At 48.6% G+C, this 27,733-nt stretch overlaps 1 protein-coding gene across 2 annotated transcripts; it reads right to left on the bottom strand.

The window, feature by feature from the left end:
• CHAF1B (chromatin assembly factor 1 subunit B) lies at window positions 1-27,019 on the bottom strand. Of its 2 annotated transcripts, none has more exons than XM_070377562.1 (12): window positions 26,908-27,019; window positions 26,069-26,283; window positions 25,040-25,172; window positions 24,217-24,334; window positions 23,108-23,211; window positions 18,801-18,897; window positions 16,908-16,992; window positions 15,512-15,605; window positions 4,942-5,089; window positions 3,756-4,187; window positions 3,075-3,169; window positions 1-2,197 (listed from the first exon to the last, which is right to left on the bottom strand). In XM_070377562.1, exons 2-12 carry the CDS (start codon window positions 26,192-26,194, stop codon window positions 2,097-2,099), a joined length of 1,533 nt encoding a protein of 510 aa, XP_070233663.1. In that variant the 5' UTR covers window positions 26,195-26,283; window positions 26,908-27,019; the 3' UTR covers window positions 1-2,096. The 2 variants fall into 2 exon arrangements, with proteins under 2 accessions (XP_070233663.1, XP_070233671.1); XM_070377570.1 differs by lacking the exon at window positions 26,908-27,019 and adding an exon at window positions 26,368-26,884.
• Window positions 27,020-27,733: the final 714 nt, after the last annotated feature.

Genomic DNA, 27,733 nt, shown 5'->3' on the forward strand with positions numbered 1-27,733 from the left:
TCCAGCTGCAGGATATTTTTATTTTTTGGCTGAGCTGCCTATCACATGTGATCTTAGTTCCCCGAATAGAGGTTGAACCCGTGCCCTGCCCCTGCATTGGAAGCACGCCGGAGTCTTAGCCATCAGACCGCCAAGGAAGTCCCTAGCTGCAGGAAATTTAAGGTCATTTTTCCTCTGAAGAGCTGATGGCATCTCCCACACATTGTTATCCTTTCGGTTTGGATAGAAGCGCTGCTGTCCCTCAGTGATGGACCAGAGAAACAAGAGAAAGCTTTCCGTGCAGATGCATTTAACCAGCAGAGACTGCCTCCAGGGGAAGCTTCCCTCTCTTGACTTCTCAATCCTGGCTGCGCCTCAGATCGCCAGAGGGGCCTTCAAGAATCCTGAGGTTCGGCTGGCACCCCAGACCAAGAAGGCCAGACTTGGGCCGCAGGACCCGGCCATCAACGTCTGACAGCTCTTTGGGGGACCTCAAGGTGGAACCCTGGTCAAAACAGCTGCTCTTCGACCTCTCAAAACATCTTCGTATTGGATGTGACCCACACTCGTGTTACTATAACTCTTCGTCGATTCACCTGCAAGCTCTCCACGTTGTAAATCACCCCCTTTGCCTCTTTCCCGTGGAGAGGGAGGCGGGCTCTTTTTCCTGATAACTGGGTTGTGGACGGAGGTTCCCAGGTGACTCAGCGGTGAAGAATCTGCCTGATGATGCAGGAGAGGCGGGTTCGGGAAGATCCCCTGGAGCAGGACACACAACCCACTCCAGTATTCTTGCCTGGAGCATCCCATGGCCTGAGGAGGCTGTCAGGGGCTACAGTCCATGGGGTCGCAGAGAGTCGGACACAACTGAGCGCACACATGTGCACAGGCTGTGGATGAGGCAACAAAGAACCAAATTCTTTCCAACTCTCTTGCTTGCTGCTGGCCTGAGCTGAGGAGGGTCGTTCTCCCACCCTCAGGGGCTCCCCGCCAGAGGTGGGATGTGCGGGTCCTGAACTCGCCCTCTGGTCTGGCTCAGAAAGGGCAGGGGGCGCTGGTGCAGCCCCACCCGGGGGCTTCATGCAGGGTGCCGGCCTCAGGCGTCGTGGAAGCAGCTGTTAGCTCCGCTCAGCATGAGGCAGCCGCACCGGCGCCTGGGGCTGTGCCCGTCGCCACCTCTCAGTCACGTAGCCAGCGTCTCTTGTGCTAAGAGGAGCCTCCAAATGTGTGACGCCCGCTGCAGGGACGGCACATCACACATCTCAGCCCGCAAGGCCCATTTACCCACAGGAGGAAAAGGACCACACCAGCAGCCCAGGTGCTGAGTGAGCAGAAGCACAGGCCACCAAGGATAGGTACTTCTTTTGCTTTGAAAAATCAAGAAGGTAACCTATGTGTTAACCAAACTGCATATACAGTAAAATTGCAACCCTTCCTCTTCCCAAAAATAACAGAAAAAAAAAGATTTTAAAAAGGAAATATGCTGAAACAGTAGCAAGGGTTTCCTTCAGGTGGTGAGATGGATGACTTCCACCTCCAACCCCGTTTTTTTCCCTAATTCACTCTAGTTTACTATCTTTCTAAAAAGAGCATTATTACCTTTAAAATCTGAAAGCAAACATAACAAACTTCCAAAAGTTAATCAACTATTTAGAAGCTAAGTTGATCAAATAATCCAACACACTAAAACCCAATGGAATAAACCTCAAAGTACTGTCTCCTCTAATTCCGGCTGGAGGAGAGTCCACCGTCAACTGTCTGCGTTTTCATACAAATATTCCAAGGCAGGAGTCACTCATTTTCACATCAGGTAACACTGAAAGTGAAAGGCGCTCAGTCGTATCCAAGTCTTTGCGACCCCACAGATGATACAGGGCTCCCATCTCAGAAACTCAAGAAAAAGAGAATATAATCTATTAAGATGTTCACATCTCCGAGGGAAAAATGTATCCTAAATACAAGAGGAGACATATCTCTGGAGAAGACCAGTCCACGTGTATCTTCCGTTACAGAAATCCATTTCCGACGGACGGTGCTGCTCTCAGCTGCCTTCAGGCCCGCCCCTCCCTGGCACCCGGGTGCCCCAGAGCTAGCCGCCTTCAGGCACAGGACAGGTCTCATTGAGGGTCCATGACTCGGGGTCCTTCTCCATGCTCACCGAGTCGGGGCCGCTTCAGCTCCAGGGGGCTGACCTGAGGGTCTGCAGGCGTCTCTGAGGCTTAAACACACACAAGGTTGGCAGGTGAGTGAAGACGTCTCTAAGTTAAGAGCTGAAGTTTACGAGATAAATTTCGTGTCCAGACAAAGGAACTGGACTGCCTGGCCTGGTCCTTCGTGGATCTGAGGGGGAGATCTGACCCAGCGGTTTGCAGCCAGGGGTGGCTGTGCCCCTCGAGGGACAGTGGGCAGAGTCTGGTGACACTGCAGAATGTCACCAGCAGGGGGAAGGGATGAGAGTGCCCAGGGGTGCTGCTACGCCACCTGCATCCACAGGACAGCCCCACAGCGAGGACTGACACCCACAGCGCCAACAGGGCTGAACTGAGAACCAGCTCTACACCATCTCCCCACCTCAGGTTTAAACGACAAGCCTGGTAAGATGCATCCTTTTTTAAAGCCAGGTTTTATTTATTTTTATTTATATGGCTGTGTGGGGTCTCAGTGGAGACACACAGGATCTAGTTCCCCAACCAGGGATTGAACCCAGACCCCATGCACTGGGAGAGTGGAGTCTTAGCCACTGGACCACCAGGAAGTCCCAAGATGCATCCTTCTTTCTCAGAAGTGACTTAAAGTCACGCACTGTTCATTTCCAAAAGAGACAATATTCTCGTTAATTATATTAGACCAGTAACAGTGTCACTTGAAAGTGAAAGTGTTAAGTCACTCAGTCGTGTCTGACTCTTTGTGACCCCATGGACTGCAGCCCACCAGGCTCCTCTGTCCACGGGATTTTCCAGGCAACAATACTGGAGTAGGTGGCCATTCCCTTCTCCAGGGGATCTTCCCGACCCAGGGATCAAACCTGGGTCTCCCGCATTGCAGGCAGATTCTTTACCAGCTGAGCCACCAGGGAAGCCCACAGTGTCACTTACCTGATTGAATTTCCTCTGTGGAAGGGCTGGAAGTTATAGGGGTTGATATGGAGTTCAGTGGAGAATCTGTCTTTAAGGGTATTAAGTTTATTCTCCTGGATTAAAAAGAGAAGTAAAAGGTCGTGAGCATCACAGAGGTTGACCGTATATGGTACCAAGTTTCCGAGGAAACAAGGAAACCAAGGCCTCCTTACTCAGTAAATAAGGATCATGTACTCAGTTAAATCGTCACATAAATAATAGTCAACCAGTCATCTAAAAGCTTCAAAATCCATGCTTTGTTAATTTCCAATGACACACTAACCACCCTGCTAGGTGCTTCATATAAAGCCTATCGGACGTGGCTTCCAGTATGAAAGCTCTAAGACATGGATGGTTCTTTTTAAAAAAATCCACAGTCTCAATTCTCAACAGTTACTTTTTTAAAATTCTAACTGCAAGAAGCTCACAGGAAATTAAGGGGGGACTTTAATATCAAAAAGACTTCAAACACCGTCCCACTCCCCTCCACCACCAGAAGCGAGGTGGACGGAGGTCTGAGCAAGGACAGGGCCCCTCGGACGTCAGGAAACGTTTCTCTGGCCGCCGTGTGGGAGCTCACACAGTACAAGGCGGGGGGCTTTCAGCTCTTGCTGTTTTTCCAACCGCAAGGACGCGTTCTTTCTGCGTCTGCGTGCTTACCGGGGTGTGGGCTTGCTCCAGGCCTGCAGGGTGTTCAGGGTGACCCTCCGGGACGGCTGGGCCTTGGCGTTCTGACCGCTGGGCTGCAGGGGCTTCTCCTTGGGAGGCCCTGCTGGGGAGCCTCTGGCACCAAGAGCGGCCGTGGGGGTGTCCTTGGCCGCCGGGGGGGCCTGAGACTGTTTCGCCTGTGGAGGGGTGGTGGAAGGGCTGCTGGGGTCCTGGACTCTGCCGGTGGGGGTCCCTTCCCCAAGCCTGGGTCCTGGCGAAGATCCAGAGGGGGTCTGACCCTTGGTTTTCTTCGCTGTATCGGGAGTTCGCAGGCTCAGAACCGGCTTCTCTTTCAGGGGGATTCCAAGCTCATCTTTCTCGAACGTCACGAAGGAGCAATAACCGTCTGTGGAAGAGATGGCCAGGAAGGCCCCATCGCTGGACCTTCGTTCCCAAAAAGAAGCAGAAGGGAGGAAGTTTACCGAACGCTGTTGGCCACTCTGGGTGCGCTCATCACCAGGCAGGAAAATGGAAGTGCGAGCACCGTCCCCAGCTTTGTTTGAAGACAAGAGTCGTTGTGGGGAGGGGGCCCGGCTGAGAAAGGGCTAGTGTGACCCCTTCCCCGCCCCCCGCTCCACCCGCCTCGAGCTTCTCAGGGCCCCAGCATCTCTGCCTCGTCATGAACTTCACCAGGGAATCTAGGTGAGACGGCCTCCTCTCGCCCACCAAGATCAGAAGAGGACTAAAAGAAGATCAAGAGTTACAAAGAGCAAGAACCGGGTGTGGGGCGGCCAGGCCCAGGCTGGGCCCCAGCGGGCGGGGAGACGGAGGAAGGCGCCCAGGGTGCTGAGAACCCCAAGCAGGAAGGCCAGGGCGGCGACCCCCCAGGACAGGCCCACTTCTGGGGCCCCCTCTGTGTCTGGGGTTCCTTCCTCCCGGGGGCCTGGCAAGTCCCTGGACGACCAGGGAGCCCAGGCGTCTTCCCTTCAGTTTATGAGAATGAGAAGAATCCACAGGGCGATCCGTGTGGCATCAACACCCACTGAGATGACCACCAGAAGCAGTATTGTAGCAAGTGAGACACAGCTTTCCTTGTTAATACTTTTTTCAAAAAAAAAAAAAGCTGGTAAATAAGAGCCAACCAAGCCAACTGCAGGGCTACCCCAGGGGAGGGTACGTGTCCTCACTGTCCACTCACCAGGAAATATCACTCAGGGTGTGGTAATGGATGTTGGACACGTAACCGAACGGGAACAGCTGCTGGGTGTCGTACAGAAGCACCGAGTCCTCGGAAGCGACGGCGAACACCAGGCGGTACGGCAGGCTGACCAGCTCCATGCCTGGTTCTGGTGACGGGCGAACACAGGGGCAGAGAAGGTCAAACAAGCCAAGCTCTCAGATCAAACACATCTCCACCCCTCCCCCACAAAGCCCCGCCCCTGGGGACATAAGTGACATAATTTCATAAAAGACTAGTTTGCTGTATGCCTTACAGAATTCACTTTTGTCTTATTTTATATATGAATATCAGAATCCAGGGCTTCCCAGGTGGCTCAGATAGTAAAGAATCTGCCTGCAGTGTGGGAGACCAGGCTTTGATCTCTGGGTTGGGAAGATCCCCTGGAGAAGGAAATGGCAACCTACTCCAGTATTCTTGCCTGGAGAATCCCAGGGACAGGGGAGCCTGGTGGGCTGCCATCTATGGGGTCACAGAGTCGGACACGACTGAAGCGACTTAGCAGCAACAGCAGACTAAGATAACAACATCTGGAGAGGACAATGGCACCCCACTCCAGCACTCTTGCCTGGAGAATCCCATGGACAGTGGAGCCCGGTGGGCTACAGTCCATGGGGTCACAAAGAGTTGGGTGTGACTGAGCGACTAACACACATGTAAGAATCAAGGAGAACCATGCATGAACCAATGAGGACACCATGTTCTGATCTGAGACTCACGGGCACCTGAGACCTGAAAAGAAGGGAAGGAAGGTGTGTGGATGAGGCAAGTCACCCTGTGGTCAGCACCTGACGAGGAAAAATCAGGGTCACATAGAAACGCCTTATCAAGGGATGTTTTCATGCTGTCTGCGCTGTGCTAAGTTGCTCAGTCATGGCCGACTTTTTGCGACCCCATGGACTGTAGCCCACCAGACTGCTCTGTCCGTGGGGATTCTCCAGGCAAGAATACTGGAGTGAGTTCCCATTTCCTATTCCAGGGGATCTTCCCAACCCAGGGATTGAACTCAGGTCTCCCGCATTGCAGGCGGATTCTTTACCAGCTGAGCCACCAGGGAAGCCCAGGAGTACTGGAGTGGGTGGCCTATCCCTTCTCCAGAGGATCTTTCCGACCCAGGAATCAAACCGAGATATCCTACATTGCAAGCGGATTCTTTTACCAGCTGAGCTAGCAGGAAAGTCATTCATGTAAAGGTTTAGAAAGTTGAAAATAGCTTCTGCATCTAGCCTTGGAGTAACAGGGACCAACTGACCCTTCCCCTGAAAGAATTAAAATACCTGGCAGAACACTGAAACCAGGGTCCGGGGGACACTGTCCACGAGCCCATGAAGGACAGCAATCTCACAGAGATGGGAAGCAAGAGACCCGAGCCCCGCCACTGCCCCCGCTTTCTGCCTGTAGGTTCCAGGCCCCGAAAAGGTGGAGGAGACCCAGGCAGCGCCCAGCAGACGCCCCGAGCTGGGAGCCAAGAGGCCTGGTGGAGCATGCGGTGGCGGGGCAGAGAGAGAACTGCGGGGGCCTCCAGAGTCTTCAGCCTACGCTGGCAGTAAACACACGTGAGAAAACTATGGGAAAGAAAGAGCCATCCCTAAGGAGGCCAGCAATCAGACAGACAATCAGGAAGTATCTGCAACTGATGCTACGGACAAGGGCTTGATTTCCCAAATACACAAACAGCTCATGCAACTCAACAACAACAACAAAACAACCCTATCAGAAACGGCCAGGAGACCTGAATAGGCATTTCTGCAAAGAAGACATCCAGATGGCCCAGATGAAAAGCTGCTCAACGTCGCTAATTAATAGAGAAATGCAAATCTAAACTACCACCTCACACTGGTCAGAGCGGCAACTGTTAAAAGGCTACAGACAACAAATGCTGAAGCCAGGGAGCACAGCCAAAATTTAGAAAGAAAAAAAAAAGAATGAAAATACACCTGTATCCACTAAGGTAAAATCCCCACAATGTCTAATAAAAAATTATCAGGCACGCCAAGAAGCAGAAAAATATCCATAATGAGGAGAAAAAAAGTCAATCGAAACCAACCCTTTGTACACAAAGCCATTAAAAGAGTTGTTTTAAAAACTGTAGTCCAAAAAAAAAGAAAAAAACACTGTAGTCCACGTGTTCTAGAAGCAAAAGGAAAGCAGATATGCATAAGGAAGAACCAACTTGAACTCTGGAGATGAAAACCACACTGTCACAGGAATACACTGGATGGCACCAAGGGCAGGTGACAGAGAAGAAAAGGTGCGTGAACTCAAAACACGGCTGTAGAAACTATCCAAAATAAAACGCTGGCAGGCAGGGGGCGGAGGTGGGGGAGTCCAGTAACAGAGCATCAGTGAGCCGTGGGTGGCTTCAAGCAGCGGGATACATGTGTGGCTGGAGTCCCTGAAGGAGAGGGGAGAGAGGATGATAGCAGAAAGTCTCTGAAGAAGTAACTGGCGAAGTTCCCCACATCTGGGACTTTCCTGAAGGTCTAGTGCCTTAAATTCTGTGTTCCCAACACCGGGGGCCTGGGATTCAATCCCTGGTCAGGGAACTAGTTCCCTCGTGCCGCAACTAAAGATCCCGTGCCCACAGCTAAGACTGGGTGAAGTTGCTCAGTCGTGTCTGACTCTTTGCAACCCCATGGACGGTAGCCTACCAGGCTCCTCCGTCCATGGGATTCTCCAGGCAAGAACACTGGAGTGGGTTGCCATTTCCTTCCCCAGGGGATCTTCCCGACCCAGGGATCAAACCCAGGTCTCCTGCACTGCAGGCAGATGCTTTACCATCTGAGTCACCAGGGAAGCCGCTGATCAGGTACAACCAAATAAATAAATATATTCTTTTTAGAAGCTCCTCTAATTTGATGGAAACTATAAACTTGTAGATCTAAGCCAGTCAATGAACCCCAAGCACAGGAAACACAAAGAAAACTGCGGCAGGCACACTGGGATAGGACTACTTACAGCCACCGACAAACAGAAAAATCTTAAAAGCAGCCAGTGGAGGGAAAACAGTTACACAGAAATCCAGTTCATGTATCAGTTTTACTGCACAGGGAACTGATGATGAATGACAGTCAGCCAAGCAGCAGAGAGACAAAGCTCCTACTTTCATTCCTTTACAGATGCTAGTAGCAAAAGAAAAAGAGTGTATTCTAGACAATGCGTAGGCTGACACGTATTTTGATAACATCAATCTTTGCTCCTGCTGCTGCTGCTGCTGCTGCTGCTAAGTCGCTTCAGTTGTGTCCGACTCTGTGCGACCCCATAGATGGCAGCCCACCAGGCTCCCCTGTCCCTGGGATTCTCCAGGCAAGAACACTGGAGTGGGTTGCCATTTCCTTCTCCAATGCATGAAAGTGAAAAGTCAAAGTGAAGTCGCTCACTTGTGTCCGACTCTTAGCGACCTCACGGACTGCAGCCTATGAGGCTCCTCCGTCCATGGGATTTTCCAGGCAAGAGTACTGGAGTGGGGTGCCACTGCCTTCTCCATCTTTGCTCCTAAGATTGGTCAAATGGAACTAACCCCCATACTCACCTCTTCCCTCCCTGCCCTGGTCACTTAACACACCTGCTTCTGCCACCGGCCTGAGCTCAATTGCCTATTGAGTGCAGCACTTTCCACAGCATCATCTTTCAGGATCTGGAATAGCTCAACTGGAATTCTATCACTGCTGGGAGCCAGTGAGGAACTCCGCCATGACAAAGGTCATGAGGAAGGAGGCTCGCATACGCAAAGGCGGATCGAGCTTCAGGAGTCCCTGGAAATTCTCGAGCATATACCCCAAAACCAGAGTCTGCCTACTTTCTGCTTGTGCTTTCACCTAAACCTCTGACTTTACTGGGGCTCTCCCCACTACTCTCTCTGAAAAAAAGAGTTAGCTTTTTCCGGCCACATGTTAAAATGTTCTAAACTGTCTAAACACAGATTCCTTTGAGTAGTTAAAAGATTGATTCAGGATTTTCTTGTTGGGCCAATGTTTGCTGCTAAGTTTCCATATCCCTTACCCAGAAGACTACACCTTTGATGTAAATCATCTAACGCTTTTGGATGACCAATCACCTTTAGAGAAAAATGCTTTTTTGAAGAAAGGGTCTTAAAATGTTAAAGGCCTCCGGGCCAGAAGATGATGCAAATCATTGCTTTTTGCATATGAGTCTATCCTGCATCCCCTTCCCCATTATCCTCTATGCATAACTTAAGGTATAAAAACTACTTTGGAAAATAAAGTGCCGGCCTTGTTCACCGAAACTTGGTCTCACCATGTCGTTCTTTCTCTTACCTTCTGGCTGAATTATTCAGCCTCTTTTCTCCACTGAATTTCCTCACTGAGCTATCCTTATTTCAGCCTCTTTTCTCCACTGAATTTCCTCACTGAGCTATCCTCATTTTATTAGTCTTTATATCCTTAATTAACGTTTAATTAAGCAATTGTTTCCTGATCTTCGCCTATGCCGTCTCTCCTTTGAATACCCTGGATCAGCCGGGGCTGGTCCCCGGCACTGAGACTTGGGTTTCTTCAATCTGCCTGATGGCGCCCTGAGGCTGCCAGGAGACCAGCCCTCTGCTGACATCTCTAGCCCCCGCAGAAGCTGCATTTGCCCTGGGGAGCAGTCCACATCTGAGAGCTCACCTCAAGCTATACTCAAAACCAGGTCAGACCTTGTTGGAGAATGCCAGTCACACACAGCTACTCTTGGGAACATCTCCCTGTTTTATACTAACATTTCCACACACCTATACAACCACACAGTCTTCCACATGACCATTCCATACCCCCAGGGGAGGGCAGCAGACAGACCCAGTGTCTCCCTACCCTCTCCCGCTCACCCATCCTTCCATCCCTAAATAATCCATCTTAACAAACCATTGGGTCACTGCTAATTTCCTCCATGCTCACATAATCATCACAACCAGTTATAACTCAACTGCAGGTATATTATACAGTGGCTTTTTAAAATCTGTTTTACAAAATGAGATGTTATTCACACTTGTGCTCATTACCTGCATGGCACCAATGGATCCTTTCGTTAGTAGCTGCCTGCTGTGCACTGGTATGAAAATACCGTAATTCATCCTCTCTAAGTGAGTACTGCTTTTTGTTTTTTTTTTAACAACTACAAACCATGTTTGCAATAAACACGCTTGGACATATACCCTATGAACTGTTTTCATTTCTTAACGAAGTGAATCTCAGACGACTCAGCAAAGCAGATGCACTGAACGGTTATTAGACTGCTTTCCAGAAAGGCTCTGATAATCCACACTCCCTCCAGCAATAGCCACACCCACACCCTTCAGCCATAGGTATTTTCACTGTTTTTCAGTGTGACATGAATAGAGCCATACCTAACTTATATCAAGGTAACCGGCACTGCCTTGACTGTTGCTGGGTTTCTGAACATTCTCCTGTGTGTGCTGATATCACATGAAGATCTGCTTTTCTACAAACTGCCTTTTGTATCTGGCTCTCATTTCTCTCTTCCAGATTTTTTCCCTTTGTTTTTCTGTTCTTCTTGCCAATTGGAAGAGCGCTCACATACGGTATCATTTAGCACTTTCTTTCCTGTTCCATGAACATTATTTTCCAGCTCCATCATGACTACTGATATTGTCTACTGCATCTCTTGCCTATAGGCAAGATCTACATTCTACAGCCAAGTAGGTCTGTCATTTAAGAGCTTCTTGGTCTCCAGTCTTTTGCTTGGTCCTTCCCAGTCCTAGAAAGGCCTTCTAGATTTTCTTCTAAGAGTTTTACATTTTCACTTTTTATATTTAAGTACGGAGTTCACCTGAGATTTATTTTTATATATAAGCTAGGAATCCAATTTCATTTTCTTCCATACATCTAGACATTCCAGCATTCTTCACTCACTAACCCATTCTTCCCACTGAAATACCCTCAGGTTACCTACTAAATTTCCTTTTGTCCCAAGATCTATTTCTGGATTCTGCTCTGGTCCACTAATCTATATGCTTATTCCTATACCAATACGGGTACAGAGGAGCCTGGTGAGCTAGTCCATAGGGTGGCAGAGTCGGACATGACTGAAGTGACTGAGCACCCATACCAATACCATACTGATTTGATAACAGTTATTGTTGTTCAGTCACTCAGTTCTGTCCAACTCTTTGTGACCCCACGGACAGCAGCACACCAGAATTCGCTGTTGTTCTTCAATATCTCCCTGAGTTTGCTCAAACTCATGTCCATTGAGTTGGTGATGCCACCCAACCATCTCATTCTCTATCATCCCCTTCTCCCCCTGCCTTCAATCTTTCCCAAGATCAGGGTCTCTTCCAATGAGTCGACTCTGCATCAGGTGGCCAAAGTATTGGAACTTCAGCATCAGTCCTTCCAATGAATATCCAGGATTGATTTCCTTTAGGATTGACTGGTTTGATCTCCTTGCAGTCCAAGGGACTCTCAAGAGTCTTCTCCAACACCACAGTTCAAAAGCATCAATTCTTAAGCATTCAGCTTTCTTTATGGTCCAACTCTCACATCCATGTGACTACTGGAAAAAACCATAGCTTTGACTAGACAGATCTTTGCCAGCAAAATAATCTCTCTGCTTTTTAACGTGCTGTCTAGGTTGGTCATAGCTTTTCATCCAAGGAGTAAGTGTCTTTTAATTTCCTAGCTGCAGTGATCATTCACAGTGATTTTGGAGCCCAGAAAAATGAAGTCTGTCACTGTTTCCATTATTTCCCCAACTATTTGCCATGAAGTGATGGAATCGGATGCCATGATCTTCGTTTTTTAAATGTTGAGTTTTAAGCCAGCTTTCTCATTCTTCTCTTTCACCTTCATCAAGAGGCTCTTTAGTTTCTCTTGGCTTTCTGCCATAAGGGTGGTGTGATCTGCGTATCTGAGGTTATTGATATTTCTCCTCGCAATCTTGATTCCAGCTTGAACTTCATCCAGCCCGGCATTTCACATGATGTACTCTGCATATAAGTGAAATAAGCAAGGTGACAATATACAGCCTTGACGTACTCCTTTCCCAATTTGGAAACCAGTCCATTGTTCTCTGTCTGGTTCTAACTGTTGCTTCTTGACCTGCATAACAGGTTTCCTAGGAGGCAGGTAAGGTGGTCTGGTATTCCCATCTCTTTAAGAATATTCCAGTTTGTTGTGATCCATACAGTCAAAGGCTTTGGCGTAGTCAGTGAAGCAGATGTTTTTCTGGAATCCTTTTGCCTTTTCTATGATCCAATGGATGTTGGCAATTTGATCTCTGGTTCCTCTGCCTTTTCTAAATCCAACTTGAACATCTGGAATTTCTTGTTTCACGTATTGTTGAAGCCTAGCTTGGATAATTTTGAGCATTACTTTACTAGCGTGTGAGATGAGTGCAACTGTATGGCAGTCTGAATATTCTTTGGCATTATCTTCCTTTGGGATTGGAATGAAAACTGACCTTTTCCAGTCCTGTGGCCACTGCTGAGTTTTCCAAATTTGCTGGCATATTGAATGCAGCACTTTCACAGCATCATCTTTTAGGATTTGAAACAGCTCAACTGGAATTCCATCACCTCCACTAGCTTTGTTTGTAGAGATGCTTCCTAAGGCCCACTTGACTTCACATTCCAGGATGTCTGGCTCTAGGTGAGTGATCACATCATTGTGGTTATCTGGGTCATGAAGATCTTTTTTGTATGGTTCTTCTGTGTATTCTTGCCACTTCTTCTTAATATCTTCTGCTTCTGTTACGTCCATACCATTTCTGTCTATTGTACCCTTGTTTGTGTGAAATGCTTCCTTGGTATCTCTAATTTTCTTGAAAAGATCTCTAGTTTTCCCCATTCTATTGTTTTCTCTAATTCTTTGCATTGTTCACTGAGGAAGGCTTTCTTATCTCTCCTTGCTATTCTTTGGAACTCTTCAGATGCGTATATCTTTCAGCATTCAAATAGATATATCTTTCCTTTTCTCCTTTGCCTTTCGCTTCTCTTCTTTTCTCAACTACTTGTAAGTCCTCCTCAGACAACCATTTTGCCTTTTTGCATTTCTTTTTCTTGGGGATGGTTTTGATCACCACCTCTTGTACAATGTTACGAACCTCCATCCATAGTTCTTCAGGCACTCTATCATATCTAATCCCTTGAATCTATTTCTTACTTCCACTGTATAATTGTAAGGGCTGGGATTTAGGTCATACCTGAATGGCCCAGTGGTTTTCCCTACTTTTTTCATTTTAAGTCTGACTTTGGCAATAAGGAGTTCATGATCTGAGCGACAGTCAGCTCCTGGTCTTGTTTTTGCTGACTGTATAGAGCGTCTCCATCTTCAGCTGCAAAGAATATAATCAATCTGATTTCAGTATTAACCATCTGGTGATGCACGTTTATAGTCTTTTCTTGTGTTGCTGGAAAGAGAGTGTTTGCTATGACCAGTGTGTTCTCTTGGCAAAAGTCCGTTAGCCTTTGTCCTGCTTCATTTGGTATCCCAAGATCAAACTTGCCTGTCCCCAGGTGTCTCTTGACTTCCTACTTTTGCATTCTAGTCCCCTATGATGAAAAGCACATCTTTTTTTGCACTATAAAATCTCTGACATTCAGACAAGGAGATGCTGCTCAAGTGTTATTCTTCTTTCATATGTGCTACATTCTCAGTCGCTCAGTCATGTTTGACTCTTTGTGACCCCATAGACTGTAACCTGCCAGGCTCCTCTGTGCATGGAATTTTCCAGGCAAGAATACTGGAGTGGGTTACCATTTCCTTCTCCAGGGGATCTTCCAGACTCCCTGGATGAGGACTCCCAGGATTGAACCTGCATCTCCTGCATTGCAGGTGGATTCTTTACCACTGAGCCACATGGGAAGCTGGTTGCATTATTCTTTGCATTTACTCAACTAAACAAATCTGAGATGTCATCCAATTAAAACAGAAAACCAAAAGAAACAACCAAAAAAACCTTAAATGGGATCCTAAATGGAAAACAATGAGTATGTTAATTTTTAGAACACGAAATATCTATTTGTTCAGAACTTGTTTTATAACCATCAATAAGACTTTCTAGTCTTCTTCATCAAGGCTCTGTGCCTTATTAAATTTTTTCCTATGTAGTCCCATGTCTTCTGGACTTTGCACTATTATGAATGGAACAACTGTCCTTTTCACATTTCTAAGTACTTATTCTAGTGTAGCAGATACAGAATTTATATATTTTTACAATATTTAGCCACTTTATCAAATTCTTTTTTTGATCCCAATAGTATTTTTTTAATCTCTTGGATTTTCTAGAAACATAATCCTATCACAACGTTTTCTCTCTTCTTTTCCAATCTCTGTCATTGCATTTCCTGCATTTATTAACACCACTGAGAATCGTTAACAGTGACAGTAGAAACCCATCTGGTATCCGATTTGAACTGAAAATGTCTTTAGAGCTGCCCTTTAGAAAAAGGATTTGATACTGAGTTTAGTAAGTAACTTTTAATATACTTAAGCAACTATTTACTCTTGGTCCTGGGACCACCCCCAAGCCAATGTCATTCCCACATGTTCTCTGTTGTCCTTTTACAGTCTGATCCACACGTCTGTGTGATTCACACACTCCTGGGGCCCCCACCCAGCCTGGCTGGAACACGTAGTGGCAAACCTGACCCACGCCTTCCCGTTTGGCTGAGCCCGGGGTTCACATCACTGAATCACACACAGGATGGTACCTGAGCAGTGGAGCGCAGGGGTTGGTCTCTGAGACCACGCTGGCCATAGCACTGTCCTGGCTGATTCTGCTAGGCTCACCCTCTTGCCCTCCTGCAGGCAACGAGCCTGACATGTCCTCACTGATTCTGCTGACCTGTCAGACTTAACCACTACACTGCCACAAGTTATTCCGACCTGACATGTCTGTGTCTAGACCCTGTCACAATAGGATGCTTCATTACTCAGAATAAACATGATAAGGGCACTTTCTCATTAGTTTTAGAACTATGACCTCGGTATACATGTCTAGGGAAAAGGAATTTGTTAAAAAATTTTTTTTAATTGAATTTATCTAAGAGAATACATTTATCACTCTAGTCTAGTGGCTCCCAAATTGTCTGTGTGTTAATACCACTGGGGATCTTTTTGAAATTCCAAAACCCAGACCACACCCTCCAAACCAGTTAAAATACAATCTCTAGCGGGGTGGGACCCAAGTACCAGGACTTTTGGAAGCTCCCTGGAGGTTTTGGAAGTGCTTCCCAGGTCGCGCTAGTGGTAAAGAACCCATCTGCCAATGGAGGAGACCTAAGAGACGTGGGTTCAATCCCTGGGTCAGGAAGACCCCTTGGAGGGCATGGCAACCCACTCCAGTATTCTTTTCTGGAGAATCCTGTGGACAGAGGGGTCTGGCGGGCTACATGGGGTTGCAAAGAGTCAGATACAACTGAAGCGACTTAACAGAGTTCAGTGTGTGGACAAGTTGGGATCAGTGCTTTCATCAGAATTCCCTGAGCTGCAAAAAGCAGCCCAGAATGAGGAGCACAGACCCCAGCACTGCTGCCCTCCTGCCCTCAAATCCAAAGCTTCGTGAAACACACCTGGCGTGAGGAGCAAAGATCCATCAGGAGTGAAACTCAGTCTTCGGAAGAACGACTTCATGCTGTCGTCGTGGAACATCCGGTAACTTCTCGCCTGCAGCACATGAAGTTTACATGTTATCCCGAATCTTCACATTCACAATAAAGGCTTACCAATTCCTATCTCTTCACTACATATTGTCATCTATTACTGACATAATAATAAGTATGAAATTGAAACACATTACAACTCAAATAATCACACAGGACTGCAAAGGCCATCAGTCTTGAACTCATCTCCCACTGTTGGTAAGGAAAGCCGTGTGCGTGTGTGTGTGTATCTACGTGTTTGAAAGTGAAAGTGTAAATTTGTTCAGTTGTGTCTGACTCTGCGACCTGCCGGGCTCTTCTGTCCCTGGGATTCCCCAGGCAAGAATACCGAAGTGGGTCTACGTGTTTGTGTCGTTTAACAATTATTAAATGATATACCTCTGTAAGAACACACCACGCTGTGAACAGTGCTTTGCCTGGGAAATGAGACTGGGAAAAGGCAGGAAGGTAACTAGGAGCCCTTTTGTTTGTTATCTGTGTGTATATATTTAGAATCTCCCACTGAATGAACCCTTTTTAAAAAGAAAACAGGAACCCCATCATCTTCCCAGACAACACTGCTTGAACACCTATGTGGAACAGTTTTTGCTGCCATGCACCTAACACTTTACAAACACTAAGCTTTTAACCCTCCAGACCCAGCCCAGCCCGCAGCTCACTCTGCCTTATTAACCTGCTGCCCAGGACTGCTTTGCAGTCATCCCTCCTCTGCTCCAGTAACCAGCTCGCTCCCTTTCAGCTCCTTGTCTGCCTTAGTACTCCGTCATCTGACATCTCAAGGACCAGGGTGCTACCTTTATTTGCCGCTTCTTCCCAAAGATCAGAACACTTCCCATTCCTGGGTACCAGCCCAGTGGCCCGAGTTGCCCCTCTACCTGCCTGGAAGGTGCTGGACCCACCTGCCTTCCTGTTGCCTAGGGCTGGGACGCTCCTGGTCAGTGGTTCCTGGCCCTCACTGCACATCAGACCTGGGGCCCTGGCTGCCTCCAGCCACGTGAAACGCGTCTCTGGGGGTGAGGCCCAGGCACCTGTACTTTTACATGCTGCCCAGGTGACTCCATAGCTCATGCAGGACTGGAAACCACTGAGCTTCACCACCTACTCTTCCCCTGGCCCCCAGAGGTCCCCACTCCCACTCAGGTCAGCCCAGCACCCCCACACTGAGACTCGGCAGTCTGAGAGGAAGTCACACTGCAGTTCAGGTGTGGGGGCCTGGCCGCCAGGGGCTTAGCCGCAGGATACAGAGGTGCTCACGGCTTCCTGGGTCCCAACTTAAGCACAGGTGGGATGAATGTCAATCCTGTACCTCTCCTTCGGCCCCCACTCCAGACAGCATCTTTGAGACGTTAAAAGCCACACGTTTCTTCTGCGTGCTGTACACCCTCAGGATCCTAAACAAAGAAGACAAGTCTGACCTATCTCTTCTAGTAAGTGAATTACGTTTCCCATAGAAACAATCTAGTACCAGAACTAAAGACTGCTTCAACAACTTGCAGCCTGCAAAACCACTGACCAAAGACTTTCACACTTAACTGAATGACTCGGGCAAATATTAACAATTGAAAGGCTACTGCTAATGAAGGGGGGAAATACGCTGTAATTTCACTTTTTTATGGAATGTTTCAACTTGTCAAGGGAGATGAACTTCGGGTCTTGGACGTGTGGCCCAATGGCCATCTGCACGACTGTTGTGAAGTTGATTTTGTGTGGAAGGGTCTTGGCCTCAGGGATTTGCAAGAGTAAGGAAAACACTAGCAGGTAAACTGGTTGTTGGTAATATATTATTCCCCAAGCCAATCAGACTGTTTCACTCCTGAGTGTTGAATAAAACACATACACCAGGGGATTACCCTGGCAGTCCAGTGGTTATAACTCAGCCCTTCCACTGCAGAGGGCATGGGTTCAATCCCTGGTTGGGGAACTAAGATCCCACATGTCACTGGGGCAAAGCCAAAGAATTCCCCCACATATACCAGAAAATAAATGACAACTGAAATGTTACAGGAGATTCTTCAAAAGATAAACACTAATTCTTCCTTAGTGTTTTCATTCCAGGGTTATCTGAAATCCAGTTTGTTATACTTAAAATTAGCTGTATGTGCTTAGTCACTCAGTTGTGTCTGATTCTGAGACCCCATGGACTGTAGCCCACCAGGCTCCTTTGTCCATGGAATTCTGCAGGCAAGAACATTGGAGTGGGTTGCCATTTCCTACCCCAGGGGATCTTCCCGACCCAGAGATTGAACCTGGGTTTCCTGTACTGCAGGCAGATTCTTAACCATTGGAGTCACCAGGGGAGGCACTTCTCAATTATGGCAGTAATAAACCTAACAAAAGACTTTAGTATAATTTGGCTCTATATGCTCTATATTAAAAATGTCATTATGTACTTTTTTTCTGGTGATAATTTTCAATCTAAAACAAATCTGCAAATGGCTAGAGCAGGACCATTATAAATCTGAGAAGCAAAGCTGAAGAGACGTGAAAAAGGACTGTTATGACTGGTGAGCAATGACTGGTGCCTCTGTTGTTGCTGTTGTTTTTAATTTGGCCACACCAGGCCTTGTTGCAGCTGTAGGATCTAGTTCCCTGACCAGGAATTGAACCCAGGTCCCCTGCAGTGGGAGCACAGAGTCTTAACTACTGGACCACCAGGGAAATCCTCCTGGCTTTTTAAAAAATTCTTTGTTCCAAGAACACAATTAAATTACTGTATTTAATTACACCAGTAAATACAGCAACAGGACCTCTTTGAAACAAGGAGGAAAACAAGACAAAATATCTTCTTTTCAAATTAATTTAAACGGAGTTGTTAAAATCACTGTAGCAGTAAACACTAATCAAAAAAATGAAATAAATATCCAACCTTACCACTAGGTATCTCTTCTTTCCTAAGTCATATTTATAAAAGACTTTTTCTTTAAAAAAGTTCAGATTTAACTCAGAGCCATTTCTGCATTCACTCACCCATTCAATAAAGACTTAAGTACTAACTTTGTGTAAGGCTTTTGTCCTAATCAGTTTCCAATTTCTTACTCTGTTTTAAGAATAACAGTAAAATAAAACGCTTTCTATGAAATCAGGAACAAAAGAATCAAAGCTAGATTGTGGTTTATATTGGTTAAGCTGTAATAAAAATACCTCTGAAGAAAATTTAAAGCTAACAGAGATGAGGACAACTCATCAAATACTAACTTACCTGTCACAGCTCAGGGTAGCAACATATTGACCCAAAGGATCCCAGGTTACTCCTTGTACGTAACTTTTATGTTCATTAAAAATTGAGATCTTCTGGCCTATGGATAAAGCATACAACACATTACTAAAACCCGCTAATGCACAAATGGTATAAACCACAATTTAAGTATTATTCCTTTGCTGTTCCATCATTCAGCACCGGGCGATTGAGCCTCTGTACCAAATCCCACGTCAGGCTCTGGGGTCAAAGATAACTTCACGTGGTGCCCGCTCCCAGGGAGCTCAGAGCTCCCGGTGGCAGCTATGCACACACAATCCCCTTGGAGAGCAAGCTGGAGAGAAAGAATACGAGTGGCAGGGTCAGTGGGAGGGGGGAACAGACCACCACAGGGCACACACAGACACCATGGGGAGGACGAGGGGCAGCCGCAAGAAAGCAGGGGGCAAGGGTGAAGGCGTGAGCTCAGAGTTCAGGTCTCCAGGTAAGGCAGGACATGCGGGGCCAGCGGGGAGAGAAGGCAGCATTCTGAGCAAACCCATGGGGTGAAAGCCAGCTTGGCATTCGGGGAAATGACAGGCAGCTGAGACCGCTGGTGTGTGCAACACCCTCATGTGCGAGAGAAAGGTTCTGGGGGCTCACAGTGCGGCTCGGCGCAACGCTGAGCTGGGAAGTGACCTGCATCTCAAGGATGAAGCTGAGGGTTGAAGAGAGCACGCACAGGAAGTGTCATTAGTAGGAAGGGGACAGGAGACTGGGTGAGAGCCAAGGGTCTGCCCCAAAGCAAGGCGGGCCAGGATGGGAAAGGGCTTTGGGGGAGAAACGTGGAGGATAAAACCAGTCGCACACAAAGACAACCTGGAAGAACCGAGGAGGGGGTTAGGAAGCCTTGGCCAGTCTTTGAGAAACAAAACCCTCTTTTGGGGGGAGCACTCTACACCTGGCCACTCACTCTGGCGATTTCCTCGCCTCTCACTTACTCAATCTTCTGCCAGGGGCACCCGCTCCCCACACCCACCACTGCCCCCTAAAACCGCAGGCCTCGAGGTCGCCAGGGACCTTCGTGTGCACACCACAGATGTCAGAGTAACTGTCCGTCCCCCTCCCCTTCATGAGGCTCTTCTCTGGGAGTCTGCTGAGATTAAGGTGGCTGGGGGTGAAGAAGTAGTTTCAGGAGATCTTCGGAGGTTTGTGGGGGAGGCTATTGAGGAAACAGGGGTGGGACTGGACCTCACAAGCAAAAGGGGCAGGGACCTTGGGACCACCCACCCGCCCCCGGAGGCTGCTGGGGACGCATTTGCAGGGGCTCGGGGTGCAGCGTGTGGGTCTGTGACCAGCTGTGCTCAGCCCGGGACCAGGACCACAGCCGATCCTGGGCTGGGGTTTGTCTTGGTGGGGCAGGTGGACGAAGACGGTCTGTGTTCGTACATGATCCCCTTGGGAAACAAGCTGGACAGGGAGAATACAAGAGGCCGGAGGGGCCGACAGACCAGGAAGCAGAGGGCTCAGTGGACTGCGGGGCTCCTGGAAGGAGACGAGCAAGAAGTGGAGGTGCTGAGGGACCAGCCGCAGATGTGCTGATGTGGGGGGCAGGCCGCCTGGCCTGAGGTGTCCCTATCAGAGCTGTCAGAGGACAGGTCTTCAGAGACAGATGCCCAGCTCTGGGACAGCGGACAGCAGACAAGACAAGTGCGGACCAAGTGGGCATTTTTCAGCTCTGGAGTCAAAATCACTGCAGATGGTGACTGCAGCCATGAAATTAAAAGACACTTGCTCCTTGGAAGAAAAGTTATGACAAACCTAGACAGCATATTAAAAAGCAGAGACATTACTTTGCCAACAAAGGTCCATCTAGTCAAAGCTATGGTTTTTCCAGTGGTCATGTATGGATGTGAGAGTTGGACTGTAAATAAAGCTAAGAGCCAAAGAATTGATGCTTTTGAGCTGTGGTGTTGGAGAAGACTCTTGAGAGTCCCTTGGACTGTAAGGAGATCCAACCAGTCCATCCTAAAGGAGATCAGTCCTGAATATTCATTGGAAGGACTGATGCAGAAGCTGAAACGCCAATACTTTGGCACCTGATGCAAAGAACTGACTCATTTGAAAAGACCCTGATGCTGGTAAGGGTTGAAGGCGGGAGGAGAAGGGGATGACAGAGGATGAGATGGTTGGATGGCCTCACTGGCTCAATGGACATGAGTTTGAGCAAACTGGGAGTTGGTGATGGACAGGGAGGCCCGGCCTGCTGCAGTCTGTGGGGTCACAAAGAGTAGGACAGGACTGAGCGACTGAACTGAACTGAAGGTGATGGGCAGTAGATAGAATCACAGCACGTGCAAATCCACAAATACAAAAACTTACTGACTTTGAATAACCTTGCCCATGTTACACGTTTAAAACAAAGGCTTACAATAAAGTCTCTATTTCCACACTCCTTAAAAACTGTTCCTCCCCCTGCCCCCTTCTCTGTTGTCCCAGGATCAGCATGCCACGTGCTAATAAGTAAAATCAGGTTGCTCTATTGCTCAAAGCCCTTTGGCAGCTCACGATCACACCTAGGATAACCTGAGACCTGACCCGGGTGGCCGGGCCCACCACCACCCTCCAGCCTCAGGTCCTCCTTCCCCCTCCTGCTCCTGCACACCCTCAATTTCCTGTTGCCTGGACACAACAAGCCGTTCCAGCCACAGGGCCTCCACACTTGCTGTTCCCACATGCAGGAACACCGTTCCCCGAAACAATGCACACAGCTCACTCCCCAACTTCATTCCAGTTTCTTTTCAAACTCCACGTGTTCAGAGAAGCCTTCTTGATCACCCGACCACTCTCTGACCCCCTCAGGGCGCTATCACTTCCTAACATTGGATGGACGTTTGCGTACTTATTCACAACCTGCTAGAACTTGACCATCATATTTGGGTATTTTCCAGCACCTGCAAGAGTGCCCAGAGTGCTGGCAGTGTTCAAGGTCATTACAGCTGGTTTCAGAGGTGCTGGATGGAGTGTCCGCAGACACCAAAATATCAAGGTTTGGGAAAAAGAAGATGAGGATGCTGGTCACGCTGGTCCTCCCCTCGGCAGAAATGTCGCGGACTGATTAGAAAGAGTGTGTGTGACACAGAGGAGGCAAGAGAAGCTGCTTCAGTGGACAGCACGGAACTATTAACACAAGAGAGGCTTTTACAGCGTGGACGGAAACTGGGCGGATGCAGCACTGAGACTGCAGAGGATGCCAACAGCCACAGCCTGACCCCTGACCTGGGTATCTGGGCTGGTGGAGAATGACCAGATAAAGGAGAGGAGAGGAAGAGGTTTGGGAGAAAACACCAAGCTTGACTGCAGGACTGCGGCGGGGAAAAGTGGTTAGGCACTGGCCACCACTGCTACTTTCAAATTGTAGTTAACTTCTCACATGTTTACCTCCCACTTCCTCCCACACCCCTCCAAAACAGGTTCTTTCAAAGCAGCAAGGTATCCTTTGCTTTATTTGATGTCCTGAAATGTAAACCTGACCATGAAGTGAAGTGAAAGTCACTCAGTCGTGTCCGAGTCTTTGTGACCCCAAAGACTATACAGTCCATGGTATTCTCCAGGCCTGAATACTGGGGTGGGTAGCCTTTCCCTTCTCCAGGGGGTCTTCCCAACCCAGGGATCAAACCCAGGTCTCCCACATTGCAGGTGAATTCTTTACCAGCTGAGCTACAAGGGAAACCTGATCACAGCTACCACTACATCGAGCAGGCAATGCCCCACTGATGATGATGACCTGATAACCTTCCAAGATCCTCAGGTCCGTGAAGGCTGGGATCAGCCCTGTCCCTCCCCACCTGCTCCCTCGTCATGTCTGCACCCCCAGGCGCTCGGTGTCTACCTTGCTTTGGCATCAGCAACTCATGACTCATAACACCACTGCTAAACCTCATACATTCCGACTGCATCCCTGGCATACGGGGATAATCCCTAAGCTGTCCAGCTAAACTTCTGTTTCAGTTCGCTAAAGAAACTCTTCTGAAGCGTTTCATGGTTCAGCTTTTCAGCCACTTGGAATATTGCTCCCCTAATAATGGGCTTTCCTGGTGGCTCAGACAGCAAAGACCCTGCCTGCAATGCAGAAGACCTGGTTCCAACCCTAGGTCAGGAAGATCCCCTGGAGGAGGAAATGGCAACCCACTTCAGTACTCTTGCCTGGGAAATTCCATGGGTAGAGGAGTCTGGCAGGCTGTAGTACACGGGGTTGCAGAGAATCGGACATGACTGAACGACTAACACTTGCATTTTCCCCCCAACAATAGCAAAAACACATCAGCTACCTTTACTAACGTCCCACATGATGGCCGTGTTGTCCACAGAGGCAGAAGCCATTAAATTCCCGTCAGTTGCCCAGCAAATATCATACACGTCTTCTAAGTGGCCCCTAGAATCCAAAGAGGAAAAAGAAAAGAAAAAGCAATTCTTGTCTTGAGGAGAGGAAAAAAAACAAATGTCAAAAATTTAAAGGCAAACTCAAGGCCCATGCAATGGGATTGTAGAATTCCCACTAGAGCTACATAGCTATATTAGCTGTAGCTATAAAGTACTACCTTCAAGGATACTTGTATCTTTAAAATTGATTCAAGTTTACTAAAGAAAATTTTATAAGAGAAACTAGGAAAACCTATTTTAATGGCTTTTAATGGAAAATCCATTTTAATCCATATTTTTATCTTTTTAAGCCAGGGGTCCCCAACCCCTGGACTGGTACCAGCCCGTGGCCTGTTAGGAACTGAGCTGGCCGGCAGGAGGCTAGGAGGAGGCCTGAGGAGGCAGGAGGAGCCGAGTGAAGCTTCCTGTGTATTTCCAGCCACTCCCTGGCGATCGTATTACTGCCTGAGCCCCGCCTCCTCTCAGGTCAGAGGTGGCTCTGGATTCTCACAGGGCCTCGAGCCCTGATGGTGCTTGAGAGGTACCCAGGTGGTAGGCTCCTTGTGAGAATTTAATGCCTGATGATCCGAGGTGGAGCTCAGGCCATGATGTGAGCTCTGGGGAGTGGCTTGGGGAGGAGGACTGCGGGAGACCATGAAGAATCAACTGCCTGCAGACTCATATGCAAACTCTATCACTGAGCAGCAAGTGACAACTGTATAATTATTTCATTATATATTATAATGTCATAATAATAACAGAAATAAAGTGCACAAAAAATGTAATGCACTTGAATTAGCCTGAAATCACCCCTCACCCCTAGTCTGTGGAAAAACTGTCTTCCACAAAACCTGTCCCTGGTGCCAAAAATATTGGGGGGCTGCTGTTTTAAACTATGCCTGCATTACTGTCTTGCACAAGTAAAAGCTTTAAGTGAGATATGAAAGTCTAAATGCCTATCAGCTGAATGCATTCAGGTCCTAAAGCTAACCCCTCCGCAGGTCCCTCCCAAGGTTACCTCAGGGTTTTTACGACAGTCCAGTTCTCCTTGTTCAGCTGAGCCTCATCCTCGTCCTGAAAAGCAACCTGTTCCGGCTCCTTGTTATCATTCACCTTCCAGAGCAGAATGACAGCATCTGCAGAGTGAGTCGATTAAACGCAAGTCATGCTTTCCTGTGTGGCCTCTTCACTTCTGGATTTTTAGGACATTAAACAATATCTACAATATCTACAGACACTATGGCCATGAGGATTTACCTCTAAGAATTCGGGCAGGAACAGCAAGTTTCCCTTCTGAACAAAACTTTCTACTAATTTACTGTGTTCTTAAATTGTTTTTTTCAGTATCAGATATTTTAAGCTCTATAATGGAAATTTTGGGGTTTTTTTGGGGGTGCATACTGGGTGGCTTATGGGATCTTAGTTTCCTGACCAGCAATGGAACCAGGGCCCCCAGCAGTGGAAGCACTGGGTCCTAACCACTGGACCACCAGGGAATTCCCTCTATAATGGGAATTTTCAAACGTATACAAAAGTACAGAAACTGTTCACTGCAGCCCTGTTTACAATAGCGAGGACATGGAAGCAACCTAAATGTCCATCAACAGAAGAATGGATAAAGAAGATGTGGTACATAAATCCAATGGAATATTACTGAGCTATAAAAAAAGAATGAAATACTCCCCATAACATATCCCCGTAACTCCCCTAAATTATCTAAATGACAGATTCAGAGGGTCAAGCAACCTCTGAAATGAGAAAGTATATCTAGCTCAAATCTCAGTATTGACTATGAGACATGTGTGTATCTGGTTTCTAAAGATTCAAAGTAAAATACTCACCATCCCCTCCCGATGCTAAAATTTCCCCATTTGGAGAAAAACGTACGACATTGACCGCTTTGGTATGGCGAGCAAGATTGGACAAAAATTCAACGATGGCCTTTCCATCTGGTCCTTTTTCTACCTTCCAGACCTGTTGATACAAAAACACTCATTCAGAGAAACATGTAGTGAGCAGGCTTCATACTGCACCTACTAAAACAACCCTGTACTGATTTTCAGAAAGAAAATTTAGTTTCTGTTTCGAAACGTAAGAGGAAGTAACTCCTATCTGAAACATAAACCTCCTGTGCCACTGCCTCCCACCTCCTCCTTGTGCAAACTCTTCCCCTAGAGGAAACTGGCCTCAGGGTTCTGAAATAATAACATCACCACATCCAGTGACATCAGTCTATGTAACAGGACCCTAGGAAGAAAGTTGCTCTCTATTGCCTCACTGTTGACTCAAGGTCCTGACAAATTATCCATCTGGGCTGGACACACATATACATACACTTTGTTGCTCAGTTGTGTCCGACTCTTTGAGACCCCCATGGACTGTAGTCCACCAGGTTCCTCTGTCCATGGGATTCTCCAGGCCAAAATACTGGAGTGGATTTGCCATTTCCTCTTCCAGGAGATCTTCCCCACCCAGGGATCCAACTGGCACCTCCTGCCTTTAGCAAGCGAATTCTTTACCGCTAGTGCCACCTGGGAAGCCCCTGGGCTAGGTAACTTAGTACAATAATTTGTGATGATTGCCTGCAGTGTGCATGCTCAGTCCTGTCCGACTCTTTGCAACCCCAGACTCCTGTGTCCATGGGATTTCCCAGGGGAAAAAAATACTGCAGTGGGCTGCCATTCCCTCCTCCAGAGGGATCTTCCAGACTCAGAGATCGAACCTGCGTCTCCTGCATTGGCAGATTCTTTACCGCCGAGCCGGCCACCTGGGAAGCCCTGCGTTTAACAGTCATTATAAAAACACAAGAATGGAGAACGCCACTTCAACGTTGCTTCCTGGGCCCTTCCCATTCCCCGTGCCCCACTTACCCTGACAGCCGTGTCCACCCCAGCGGAGGCCAGCCGGTGGATCCTCCCGGCGGCTCCATACTGGAAATCCAGGCTGTACACCGGCTCCTTGTTGTGCCAGGCGATCTCGCAAGTGATGACTTTCATCCTCCGGGGTCTTCAAGGAGCGAAACACAGTTCCTCAGGGGGTGGTGGGGAGTGCCCCCGTTGGTTCTCCAAAGACGGAGGAGAGAGAGCTGCAAATGGTTAGTGATGAGATGAATCTTCGAGCCGAGGACTAGGCACTGAACGCTCAAGCCTGAGCCAGGAGCCCTGCCTACCATTAAAGACGCTGCCCTGGGAGAGGATGTCAGTGCGGCCCTCTGACGCAACCCTCGCAGCTCCTCCTTAAGTGGTTCGCGGAGTCCTCGGTTGTTTTCAGTTTATTCTCCGGGAACGTCCGGAAAAGCAACGAGGGACGGACACCCAGGGAGGGGAAAGCAAGGCCCGGGCCGGGCCAGGCCAAGCTGAGAGGGGGGCGAGCCCAGGGATCAGGGGGTGGGCGCCCCGGGGCGACGGGTACCGGGGGTGAGGGAGGGCCGGGGCCGCGGGGGAAGGGCTGCTCGGCGAGCCGACCGAGGCCGGGGACGAGGGGGCAGCCGGAACCGGACCTGAGACCTGGCTGAGAGGAGGCCGCCGGGGGCACTGAGGCCGGGCCGGGGGCCAGCCGCGCACACGCGCGCTTCTCCGAAGCTCTCCCGGGTCCTTGCGGCTGGCCCTCGGCGAGGGCCGCTCGCCACCCTAACCTGGCCCCTCACCCCTCACCCAGGCCCGGCCTGGAAAGCGTGGGGACGCGAGAGTCCGCGCGGGAGAACCAGTACCTGAAGAGAAACGCTCAGGCCGCTGGGCCACCAGCTCCCGCCGCCGCGCGCGCACCGCTTCCCGCGCGCCGCAGGCCCGGCCTTCTTGTGGGCGGGGCCTCGGGACTCCCCGCCTCCGCGTGGGCGGGGCTCTAAAGACTGAGTGTTCACCGCCTCGTGGGCGGGGCTCCACAGAGGCCCTGTCCCGCCGCGGAGGCGTGACCAGCGCCCTCAGACACTGGGCTGGCTCCCGCCGGTTTATTTCCCTGCGGACCGACGCATCGGTGGAAGAATGAGGGAGTCCAATCACTTCTTCCCTTGTTAATTTAGCAAACATTCTTAGCAAACATTTACTGAGCATCTGCTATATGCTGGACCCTATGCTGGACCTGGATACACAGTGGAGAGCGAAGCTGACACAGACTTCAGTTCAGTTCAGTAGCTCAGTCGTGTCCGACTCTTTGCGACCCTTTGGACGGCCGCACCGCCAGGCCTCGCTGTCCATCACCAACTCCCGGAGCTTACTCAAACTTATGTCCATTGAGTCGGTGATACCATCCAAACATCTCATGCTCTGTCGTCCCCTCTCCTCCGGCCTTCAATCTTTCCCAGCATCAGGGTCTTTTCCAATGAGTCAGTTCTTCGCATCAGGTAGCCAAAGTACTGGAGTTTCAGCTTCAGCATCAGTCCTTCCAATGAATATTCAGGACTGATTTCCTTTAGGATGGACTGGTTGGAACTCCTTGCAGTCCAAGGGACTCTCAAGAGTCTTCTCCAACACCACAGTTCAAAAGCAGACTTACCCTCAGGAGAATTTGCAGTCTGGTAAAACAAAAAGGAGGGCCCT

This window comes from Bos mutus, chromosome 1 (genome assembly GCF_027580195.1).
Source record: "Bos mutus isolate GX-2022 chromosome 1, NWIPB_WYAK_1.1, whole genome shotgun sequence".
In the NCBI taxonomy this organism is placed as follows: Eukaryota; Metazoa; Chordata; class Mammalia; order Artiodactyla; family Bovidae; genus Bos; species Bos mutus.